The sequence below is a fragment of the Puntigrus tetrazona genome, chromosome 19, assembly GCF_018831695.1.
Source record: "Puntigrus tetrazona isolate hp1 chromosome 19, ASM1883169v1, whole genome shotgun sequence".
In the NCBI taxonomy this organism is placed as follows: domain Eukaryota; kingdom Metazoa; phylum Chordata; class Actinopteri; order Cypriniformes; family Cyprinidae; genus Puntigrus; species Puntigrus tetrazona.
Window position 1 is genome coordinate 3,651,731 of NC_056717.1, and position 12,623 is coordinate 3,664,353.

Consider the following 12,623-nt stretch of genomic DNA (forward strand, 5'->3'; position numbering starts at 1 on the left):
GAAAAGTCTAAGGGCCCTATCATAGATTGGTGGGGTGCTGCTATTTTGAGGAAATGAAGCCTGGGCGGGTCCACGGCGCACGTTGACTTTGCTCATAACACACACGGCCAAAACTAAACACTAAAGGATTACAGTGTAAAAGAATACCATCGCGGAGGCTAAATGCGTATAAAAATGTAGCCTCGCACTCGAGCAGATCGGTTTCTTCGCTTGAGGAGCATTCATCACCGCCAACAGACTCCTCCATGTAGATAGCGATCTGCCACGGCACGAGCGCGTCTCGCTCTTAAAGGAGATCGGAGAGGAGACTCTGATTGGTTTAGTGCATGTTACGCCCAAAGAACGCCGATTACTTATTAGGAGAATAGAGACAACCCATTTTGACTACGCGCTTGGACGTGGATTTGAACATGCCCCGAGCGCACCTGCGCTGTGCCTTAAAACAGGGCCCTAAATGTTTCTGAGCTAGACTAAATAGGAACATAGTAGTATACTTGAAGTATGATGTAAGGTTCAACCTACCGTATAAAACTACTAAACTAGTAGTTTACTGAGGCTATACTTCAAAGTGTACAAAAAATGCTACAAGTATTTCATTAGTAAACTAAAAACTAGTTCAGTATAGAGCATTGATATAGTACAGGTATACCACTGCCATATTTGTATACTTAATAAAATAAAGTGAAGGATACGGCTTTTTGGTAAGGGATCTTTAGCCATAGTTTCTGTTCTTGAGTGAGCTGTGAACTCTGCTGTCTCAGGCTGACCTCCACAGAAGCGGCCACCACTCCCAGGAAGTTCCTGGCTCTGGGATCCAAGTTTCGCTACAGCGGCCGAACTCAAGCTCAGACCCGTCAGGCCAGCTCCATGATCGACAGACCCGCTCCGCTCTTCCAGCGCTCCGCCAGCAAGAGGGCATCTCGCAGCTTAGACGGAGGTCTGTTGATGCTCCTTCGTTTCGAGACATTCTGCTTACCTAAATAGTGGAAAAATCTCCTTTAAAGTTGGCCAAATGAAGTTATTAAAGTTTTGGTACGGTGAAACATGATCTTTAATAAATATCCTAACGATTTTTAGCATAAAATAAAATCAATAATTTTGACCCGTGCAATGAATTTTTTAGCTGCTGCTATAAATATACCCCAGAGACTTAAGACCCTTAAGTCCTGGGGGCGTATCACAGAAAGGTTAAAATCTTATCTGTTCAGTTACCATGGTCATTTCATTTAGGACAGCTATTACAGAACAGAGTTTCCTAAGTGCGTTATCCTATCCTATCTAGAGACAGGAAATGGAAAAATCCTAAAAACTGTCTTAACTTTGGCGCAACCCTACAGCTGTCAAACTTCAAAATCCAACGGAAAAAACATTTACAATTGCGTTGTCCAACAATGGTATTACACTTGAAAAGGAAGCATGAAGACGTTTAATGGTAGGAAGACTTTTCAAAGGATCCTCTGTTATTTTATTTATGTCATCAGCAGCGCAGCGGTGGTTGCTTGGTAACAGACCTGAGAGTGGATTGTTGAACTTGATGGTGCAGTTTAAGATCTCCTAACTAGAGATAAGATAGCATTTTGTAAGATAGGATAAGAATCCCAATTCAAGTTAAGAGCTGTTTCTGTCATACGCGTTGGTGAAAAATCATAACTAAACATATCATATCTTAAGACCTAAGAAACTTTCTGTAATACGCCTCCAGGCTCACAAATATATTCGAGCTATACTTCATAAAAAAGAATGCATGAAGCTAGGAAAAAGAAAAATGTTTGATGTTTTTCATATTCATACACTGTACTATAAATCTACTAAACTAGCGTTTTGCAGAGACTTCACTTCAAAGTGTACTGACATGCTGCAAGTATTTAATTAGTAAGTTACCTGTATACCTAGAGTTCACTTTTGGTATAGTTGCAGTACAAACTATAAACATGTGTAAATACTCGTAACTAGTAACTAGTTGCATACTCAAAGTTTACTACTCTTATACTTAAAGTATACTTTTATATACTAGAAAGTGGGCCAATTTAGTCCCAATGAGTATTGAAGAAGTACACCTTAATACTTCTAGCACGTTTACATTTGCATACTTAGTACATTAAGTATGCTTAAAATATACTTGAACTTTAAGTATGCTTAACAGAACAAACTTAAAGTATGCTTCTTTATATGTTTAAAACGGACTACCAAAATGAAGTCTTACCTTGTTTTCTTTCTTTTTGTCATTTACTTTACTCTGTTCTGACTGCGTATGGATACAGCTGGTTAGGTTGCAAATGGAGGCAGATGATTGGCCCTTTTGGATCTCAAGTCTGACGCTCACGTTTGCTCTGTTTGCAATCCTGTTTTCTTTTTCAATCTCCGTTTCTCCGATTCTCTAATGCACTTCCCATAGGGCGTTCAGACTCTTTATGTAAGCTGTTCTGCAAGCATTTGTTTTTATTGGACCTGTGAGCACAAGTCATTCGTCTCGGCAGCGTTTAGACTGCTTTACTCAATAACAGCCTAACGCTGGACAGCTTTCTCGGGCCTCAAGCATGGGTTTCGACCCCTGCTGGCCATTTTGCGCCTGAACGTTAAGTCGTGTTGACGGTGGTGTATTTCTGAGACGTCCATTTCCACTCATGCTGCTCTATAAGACGCCTTTATTTGGCTGATTTATAAAACAGGGGAGAGAAAGCACACGATACAGACCCTTGTGAATATGTTTATGGGTTTAGCTCACTTTTCAATTCTTATAAGCAAAATACTCTGAACTGATTGTATTATGTGATGTTTTTATACACCTAAATGCACGTTAACTGCATTTTATTTGTGAAGTTTTTGCTCAAAATACATTACAGATAATTTATAATATCATTTTAAAATCATTTTCGAATCAGAAACATGTTTTTCATTATTTAATTTTAATATCATAAGATTGCATGCAATTACTGAAAGTGTGTGTATATATATATATATATATATATATATATATATATATATATATATATATATATATATATAGAAGTACATTAGAACATACACATTCATTACAATGAAACTTTTTTTTTACAAATATATTTAAGAAGCATTACATCTGGAATAATAGATTTTATTCAGTACTAAAATAGTCTAAAAAAATTGTGTCATCTGTAACACTTTAGAAAGGTAGTTATTAAGTTTAGGTCTGGGGTGGATTAAGGGATCTAAAACGTGGTCACGCAGGTGGTCATAAGTACTAATAAACAGCCAGAACGCTGGTGATATGCATGCTAGTTAATAGTGAGAATTGATCCTTAAAATAAAGTGTTACCATTTCACCTAATGAACTAGTTCTAGCAGTATTTGCATTATTTGAATCGTAAACATCAGAAATCAGATCCATTGGAAACAACAGTTCGGAGCTGGTACCTATGGAGAGCGTTCCAATTCATCTCTTGAGGTTTCATTTCGATTAAGGCGGCAGCCTGTGTGGACAGTGACAGCTCACTAGAGTTTGGAGCGGAGCCAGAGTGTCTCTGAGGTAAAGTGGAGGTGATTTCTTGTGGTATAAATAAACCGTGCTTGCTTTAGGCGGTTCAGGTGAATTCACGGCGGGAGAGAAATCACAGCAGGGGTGCGATCCAGAAAAACAACCCTGCTTAACCCACTGGTAATTTAACCATTCAGGCCTCAGGTAGGACACGGACACAGATTTAATTACTTTCTACCGACTGTAGGTTGTTTACATAAAAACTCCCCGATTCCTACACAGTCAGTTGATGCAATCAGCAAACGGCCCTTTCTGAAGAGCTTGTAGAAAAGCAAGACAGATTGCTGTTTTGATTAGTAGTTTGATTGACAAGCTGCTTCCCGAGTCTTTTAAGTTTGGTATTGTTCATTTTTGTGGATCTCAACTCCCAGAATGCACCTGTGAAGACGTTAAAGCCCATGCATGAGTGAGGTTCAGAGCACCTGGAATTGTTGTTCTTGTGTTCTTGCTGGAGTTGTCTTTGATTGGCAGGTCAGCATTAGCCCAGAGCATCACAAACGGTCTTGATCAGATCAAAAGGCATGAAGGTTCAAGAGCCGAAACTAAAATATATATATATATATCATGGAAAGAGACGGTTCAGGTTGATTGATTTGTGCTCCTAGACTCTTCTGAAAGTTTTTCTGAAACCCATCTGACCAGAGATAGAGCTTTATCCCCTCAGCTTTCCTTCTTTCAGTTGATTATATTTTTCATTGCAGTTTGTGTTTAGATAATATGTGTGTTTTTAAATATTATATGTTTTAGTTAATATACAGTATGTGACCCACGAAATCAAAATATTTTATGCCAAAATTATATTAAGTATAATATTAAGATATTAAGTAATGCTAATACGTTTTGTAAATTTCCTACTGTAAATATATCTAAACTTAATTATTAATATGCACTGCATGCATTGCTAAAGACTTTATTTGGACAACTTTAAAGGATATTTTCTCAATATTTCGATTTTTTTTTTTAACCCTCGGATTCCAGATTTTCAAATAGTAATATAAATTTTTACTTGGCACATTTTCGTTTATATGCAGTTAACAAGCGATTAAATGTCTCGCATAAGTTTGTTTCTAAGGATAGCGTCAGTGCGAGCTGATTTTTGCAACCAATTTAGAATTGCATTATCCTATAATAATAATAATACTCACAATAAGAGTGTATTATCATGTTTGATGGCCTTAAAATTGAACCTTTTGCACAGCAAAACTCAAACAATCGACGTTGTCTACAGTATGTTAAAGCGACTGTTTATGTGTACTGTAACAGTTTTTTTCTTTACCTCTGTCCCATACGTCTCTCTCTGACAGCCATGGTCTCGACCCCGGATAAGAACGCCCGTCCCGTCAGCGCTCCCATCATGTCTCCCATCTCCCCAGGCGACATGGCTCCCTCCCCAGTAGCATCTGCCACCCGCACTGACCGTAAAGAGACGTCCACCCCCACGGGCCGTCCACGCTCCACTGACAGGAAGAGTGAGGTGAGGGCAGAGGCCCATGTGACGGATGGCTCCAAAACACACAGCAAAGCAGAGGGCACACCTGAAATCAAGGTATGACACACTGAACAACACTCAGATATTTATACTGCAGCTTTTCAATACGGAATTAATCAAAGTATATTTTGAATAATAATTGATACTATTTATTTTTTGTTAGTGCTGTCAAGCGCATCCAAATATTTAGTATCTTATAACAGCGTAAAGCACTGGAAAATGAAACACAATTTAACCAAATGTTTATGGATGAACCTATTTTTATAAACCTGCAGCACGGACTCCTACCTGACTTTTGAGATGTTGAACTAGGTCTTCATACAGCTCATTATTAAAAAATTAAACCGCAAATTAGCAACAAAAAGCATCCTGAGCTGTGACAGCCGTGATATTTAGCTGTGTGTGAGACAGCAGGAGTATGTGTACTCTCTCTGTGCTGCTGCAGACGGTAGCTCGGCGAGAACGGCGGCACCGTGACGCCCCGGTGGTGACGGCCACCAATGGGGAGAGAAAGAGCCAGGTTTGTGCTCATGATTTCCGCCAATCACATAAGAGCATGTACAACGGGGATTTAGCCCAGTGACCGCCTTCATTAAGGCCGGCGTTATATGCAAAAACATTTTACACAGTCACCTCCTTTGAATAATTATTTCTTGCACAGACAAGTTTTACTAAATGTTTCATGACTCCTGTGTATGTAAAAGGATGTTATCATAGGTTATTAACATTGATATACCTGTTACACATACACCGTTTAAAGGATTGCAAAAATAAGTTTTGTTCAATGTCTTAAGAAGTCTCTTCATGCTCATCAAAGCTGCCTTTATTTGGTAAAACATACGGCAAAGACAGCAAAATACAAAAAATATTTTTTATTGATTATTGTCAATATTGATCAATATTTTTTGCATTAGCAGCCACTTAAAAGTTGAGGGTAGGCATGGTGCACAAAATAGATTTATGTATTTTTTTATTTGTCAAGACCATTTAGCCCAAGACCAAAGACCAATTAATAGAAAATCCACAAAAAATATTAAGCAGCACAAAATGTTTCCAACATTTTGATAATAAGAATGAATAACTTTATTATTAATTGACCAGCAAATGGGTATTTCTGAAAGAAATATGAATACTTAATATTTTGAAATATACTGAAAACAGTTTTTTATATTACAATAATATTTCACTATAATACCTTTTTTACTGTATTTTTGATCTCATAAATGTAGCCTTGGAGAGCATGAGATACTTGTACCTTAAATGCAGTTTGAGTCACTTTGAATAAAAATGTCAGCCAAATGCATAAATGAGAAATTTTAAAATGCAGTGTTGGATTGGTCACAAATGTTAAAGGCGGGGCTTAGCGAAGGATCGATTTTAAAAAGTATTAACATGATTTTCAATAATAGATCATCAGCAGATATTTGTGTTAGACTATATATCAATGCGTTCTGACAATATTACATTCACGAACAGCTGTAAAGAAATCTTACTGGTGAGTTGCAAAGTGGCTTGTTTGCTAAACACTTACATGCTCTCTTCCTTCCCCTCTGGGGTCTGAACAGTCGCCACGGGCGGACACAGAGATGGTGCGCATGAGGAAGGTCAGAGTTCGTTCCGTACGAGTACTGCAGCATGAGGACGATGCCATTGTCATCCTCACTGCCCATGTTTTACAACAAAAAGATCATTTTATTATTGTTTTCTCATCCGCTTCGGCCGTATCTTGCTTGCACTTGTATGAGTACCAGACAGCGCTGTAGCTGTCAGTGCAAACTGAGGTTTACAGAATGAGGAAAGCGTTCGTCACGAGCGGAGTTCAAATGAACTTTTGCATTGTTTTTGTGGCATTTACTCTAGCATGCATCGTCTCCCGGCATGCTCCGTCTTTTACATACTCCGAATTGTTTTTAGAAGTTCTCCTGCTGAAAACCTGAGTTGCTCCAACTTTAAAACACATAAAATATATAAAACAGAGAAATAACAGCCATTTAGAGAAGTAATTTAAAGCTTGTTCAAAACTGTAACATCATCTGTCAACTGAAACATGAACAGAACTGCAGAAAAAAATGGTTGGTTGCACTTTATATACTACCAGTTAGAGGTTTGGACATACCTGTTTTCCTGAGAAAAACCTCCCAAAACATCCTGGATGACCCCAGTAGTATAAATGTATATATTGAAAAGAAGAAGGGGCCAAGCATTGAACCCTGAGGTACCCCTGTGGTTGGTTGATACCTCTTGATCCCCTGAAGAGTTGATCTGTAAGGTAGTTCTTAGCAGCCTTTCTCTGCTTGTTTGTGATGTCCAAGTTAGAGAGGTTAGAAAAGAGACGGTGTCAAAGGCAGCATGCCCGTACAAAAAATTAAGACGGATTACGTCCTTTGAAGGTTGTGTCTATTAAATGTCCACTTTGTGTTAAAGTCCGGCAGCTTGTTGTATGGGAAGATAGAAGAGAACATCTTGCTCGAGTGTTTTTTGCGCAGTGAATTGGAGGAGAGTCTAGTCTGCAGGTGGTCTGGTATTTAGCGTCGGTTGCGCAAGTCAGCTTGAGCACGTTGGGAAGAGTGCCAATGCGTAGTGGTGCATTTATGATGGATGCTAGTGCAGGTTAAAGTGTAGGAGAGATGGCGTATAAAAGATGGGAGGGAATTGGATCAATGGGGCAGGTGGTAGGATGGTTGGAGAGGAGAACTTTAGAGACCTCTGCCTCCGTAAGAGGAGAATAGAGATTTGCATGCGAGTCGTGGGTGTTTGTTAGTTTGTTGCGTTGCCAATTGGATGCTGCCGATCGTTGCTGTATCTGTGAAAAATGGGCAAAGTTGTCAGCCATTAGGGAGCACGTGGGAGGGAAGAGGTGAATGCCTCGTCAGTTTGCGAGTATTGTTGATCTTTTTTGTATAGTTGGATGCGTTTGCAACGGGAACATTGGCAGAAAAGAAGAAAGCAGAGCAACGGGTCTCTTCTCTACAGATGTGCTCTCGCTCGACCGCACACGCAGGGTGTCATTCTCTAAACCACAGGCCTAGACGCGTGATTGGCTACTCTTTTTACTCAGAACCATATGCTAGATAACGCTGTAACGCATAATACACTGAAATGAACATCGCATCGCTTGTGGCCTGAGATGAGAAATTTAGATAAGCAACACTAAAGATTTTTTAAAATGTACTTTAGAGTAAGACCATTTTATAAAGTGCACTTTTAAAAAGTGCATACGACTCAGTCAGGTCTTTATAAGAATCACGCTTGGTAACGCTCGTGATTTTGAAGTTCCGTAAATGGGATGTATCTGCAAGTACTGCATCGTGAAACTAACCAGCTGTTGCTGGAAGTCAGCTTTTAGCTTACCATTTTAAAACAACAACAAAAAACTGTTACAAAAACCCATATATCTGCTTCAGAGGACATGTCATAACCCCTCGGTAGGTTAGTTTTACGATGCAGTATTTGCGGATATATACAATTTATAGAGCTTCTAAATAATGGCCGCTGTCCACAAGCATTGCTAAGCTTGTAAAAGCCAGGATAATGCTGAAAAAAACTAAGGCTGTGTTGGTCTAATAGAAGAAAGTCACATACAGCTAGGATGGCTTAAGAGTGAGAAGAAGTACACGAAGTAAACTACAAATGCACATTCAGTGCAATAAGCATAATTCTTTTTTCTCTAGATCAAAAGCTTTCTAAGGCCACCAGGAATGAATATTCAGTCAAGTATGTCCAAACCTTTTGACTGGTAGTATGGATTTACAGATTAACACAAAATTATGGATGAAGTCAGTTACAAATAAGACCTTTACACAGGTTAGGCCAGTGTTGCCGGGGCAGGATGGTCAGGATGCTGAGAGTCGCACAGCAAATACACGTTGTTTCAGCAATAACGGCAAAGAGAAGTTTCATTTTAATCTGATACCTCATTACTAACTTTACCCATTGCACAGTTATCCCTGACCTCCGACCTCTCCTCTCCGTCTAGCTGCGGCTGCTCCGGTTCATCCATATTTGATTTGTCTCCATCCCTCCACGTCCCCACACTCTGCAGATCAAACCTTAAAAATCACCCAAAAATCACATCACCACTTTCTCTACATTCAAAACACTGCCAACTCTATTTTTTTTCCCTGTTCTTCACAGAAAAGAGCTAAGAAACTTGAGGGTGAAACTATTTATATCAGACATAGCAATTTAATGTTGGAGGTTTGTATGGAAACTCTGGAAATGTCTTGTTTTTGCCGCTGCATGCACCGCTGCATGAGATTCTGTTTCATCTTGTTTCTTTCTTCATTCTTCTCACCGCGCTTTCTCTCTTTGATTTTGTTTTGTAGCTTAACCCTAACGGCTTGGCATGCACTATTTACCTCACTAACTATAATGCAAGTACTCACTTCTATTTATTCTCTGTTTGCTTAGTTTGCTATTTTATTAAATATATGATTGGGATTTTAATTTTTTGCTTTTTTTATTATTCTTATTTTTGTTTCGGTTTCGGAGCCGATCCAATAATGCAGCCAGTAGTTGGATCGCATAAAAGTGAAAGTTTGTGTAAACGTTAGATGCCTTTTAGAGCATGTTAGGCTCTTAGCACGAATGCCTTTTTTTTATTTTCACAGTAGACTCTATGCCTGTTCTGTTCTACCTTTTCTAAATATTTCTAATGGGCTTTTCACACTCGAAATGAATAACCCAATTATAATTATTTTTTTTTTCTATTCACACTGATCCAATTATACAATTAATTCAAATTTCTAGAATTAGCCTTCTGGTTTGGCCTACAAATACAGCTCAATATTATTGATTGGACGAGTGAAGCATGTGTACAGAACTGTCCGCTTGTGAAATAGTCACCACATAAAACTGATAATGTACAAAAACAGCAATAACGCCGTCTCCTTTATCTAGATAACATGTTTTCTTTCAGCATTTGACATTTTTAACGCTCTCTCCGGGACGCTAAAAACTAAACACAACAGCTGTACGAAGTGCATGGATACACACACAGGCAGGGAATTGTTGTTTAGTTTACGATTGGCTTTTAATTGCACCGGAGTTTCGCTTCTGAAACAGGAATTCATATTTCAAAAACATGTTTACCCTGGGTTAAACATACTGTGACAAGCCCATAAAAATACTGAAGTCTACTGTTTAGACAGATATATAATCATTGTCCGTACATTTAGCTTGCTAATGATGCACGTTTTTATTGTTTTGTTTTTTTACCAGATCACATGATTATAATATTACTGATTTGTAGTGTTACACAGTAGATACACTCCGTACAGCCTGTCCCAGTCATATATTTACATGTATTATATATTTGCCTGTTTTACTACAAAGGCTGTTTCCACTGTTGTGAGGTCTGATGAGTCTGATGATGAGTCCGAAAGCCAGATGGATTCTGTGACATTAACCCCTTCATCTATCCACTGACCTCCTCTCTCTCCCCCCCCCCGTGACCTCTGTATCTAACCAGACCTCATACATAACACTACGCGTCCATCACATACGCTGTCATCATATTAAGTGTTTAAGATTGCTGTAGGTGTTTGAGCCAAGCTCTGTTTTGCATCGTTTCAGAAATCAGCAGACACGGGTCAGATATCCGTCATATGCTGCGGTGAATTATGACAGCATGTGATTTATTAAGCACACTAGTTTTGCATTCATACAGATTCGTTTTTTAAACGGCTTTGAGCAGAGCTAGCCATCTGACCCATGTCTGAACCCAGGCTTTGTTCACATTGGAGCTTAAACACTTTATCTAATGGTAAAACCTCTGAAGTGCTCACATGAACACCACCTATCATCTATCTCCTACTAATAACAAATTAGCATTTAGAATAGTTTGATGACTAATGATTTAAAAACCATATGAAAATTCAATTTTTTTCTCAAAAACCATAGTGAGCTGCTCGCCAGACCAGCTTTTGCAAGCTATAACAAAACCATACAAAATTGATTCTTATAGAGCTGATATTAGCATGTTGCTAAGCTATATACACAATGCTTTAATACATATTAAAAACCTTATAGCAGTGGATGGCCTTTTTTGGAAATGATGCATTTCTGCTAAAATTTTGCCAAACAAGGTATACAACTCTCGCATTCACCTTTAAATGATTTGGTCCACAAGGTGGCAACGCTAGCTGCGCTTTAACAGCAAGGGGTAATGAAATATACTAACGCAACTCTAGTTTAAATGAGTACAGAAATATTTTTGTCCCTTATACCTTTTAAAAAGAAGAAGCAGAGACGCTGCTCAAAGATTTCAAACTTTCTCATGCACACATGTAGAGGAGAAGACTTTTGAGTTCTGTTGGTTTATATCTGAGCTAACCAACCCCACTGTGTAACAAGCTAAGTCACTCCAACACGGTGGTTCGCTGGCTAGATATATAGGTTGAAATAAAACATTCACAACCATCACCACAGATTAGCTGTGTTTGGCGGACGTTGAGCAAATAATGTCAAAAGAAATGCATTTGATAAGACAGTGAAAGTGGTGTTGACCTTGCATGAATGTCAGGGATGTAGGGAACTCCCAAAACCAAAATATGAACCATAATTACCCATAACTTTAACGTGTCTTGCTTAGCAGCTCACTAGATTTCGTAACAAATTCATAGCGTCTTAATCAACTATACCACAATGCTTTTCATTTGTTATTTGTTTCCAACATAGCTTTAAACTACTAACCTGTGATGGTAAATGTTACACGTTGTGTAGCGTGTAGCTTGAATGATGCTTAAAGAACACCCAAAAAACAAAACTCATCCTCACATCGTTTCAAACCTTTACGGCCTTTGTTCATCACACAAATCAAATCATTTTTTAAGAGTTTCGAACCCTGCATAGACAGCGAGGGTACTACCAGATTCAAGGCCCAAAAAGGTAGTAAGGACATTATTCAAATAATCCACGTGACTTCAGTAATTTCCACCTTCCACCTGTTATAACAGAGGGTGAGTAATTAATGGCATTTTTGGGTAAACTGTGCCTCAGGCCAAAAATTAAGGTGACAGAAAAACATCATGGCATTGTTTATTCTGCTAGCTAAGTGCTAGCTATTAGTCTGAAGTCTGATGTGCAGTAGATGATGAGGGGTGGTTTGTCATGAGAGTGTTTCGTTCTCACAGATGTTCTGTTGGGCACCAAGACGCAGATCTGTTTTATTTCCAAAGTCTTTAGTTATGTGAATAAAGATCAGCTGATCCGTCTCTCCCGAGCTAATTAATCACAATCTGTCTGCGCACACGTGGATCATTTGTTTTGGGCAATCGCAAAGCCTCCTCTCGAGCATGAATATTCATAGCCTCACAGTGTCTGAGCATAGCTGATTACCCAGTGCCACTGAGCCGAGATGATGGGAGACAAATCAGGCTGCAGGTGATGGAAAAAGAGGAGCATGCAGTAGAAGACAGTGATGGTGGAAAGAAGAGACCTGCATCTTGGTGGCCAGTGGCTGATCTGTTGAATGGCTTTGTGTGTGACTGAAAATAGTGCGACTAGGGTTGGGGATCACACAAAATATAATGATTTTGGTTCCTTTAACTATATTAAATGTACTGTAACGTTATAAACCCATGAGTTCAAGACCGAGTTTTTTGGCTTATTCATTAAAAA

General features: G+C 38.8%; 1 protein-coding gene across 12 annotated transcripts in view; it reads left to right on the forward strand.

Moving 5' to 3' along the window:
* The window catches only part of epb41a (erythrocyte membrane protein band 4.1a), a 55,599-nt gene that overhangs the window by 27,956 nt on the left and 15,020 nt on the right, over positions 1–12,623 (forward strand). For 4 of the 12 annotated variants that reach the window (XM_043217650.1, XM_043217641.1, XM_043217640.1 and 1 more), the window contains exons 11-15: positions 762–937; positions 4,819–5,060; positions 5,449–5,523; positions 6,569–6,607; positions 9,138–9,200. In XM_043217650.1, the coding sequence (XP_043073585.1) occupies positions 762–937; positions 4,819–5,060; positions 5,449–5,523; positions 6,569–6,607; positions 9,138–9,200 (595 nt within the window). Of the gene's footprint in view, positions 1–761; positions 938–4,818; positions 5,061–5,448; positions 5,524–6,568; positions 6,608–9,137; positions 9,201–9,328; positions 9,377–12,623 lie in introns of all 12 variants that reach the window. The other 8 variants (XM_043217651.1, XM_043217642.1, XM_043217643.1 and 5 more) reach the window with 8 other exon arrangements.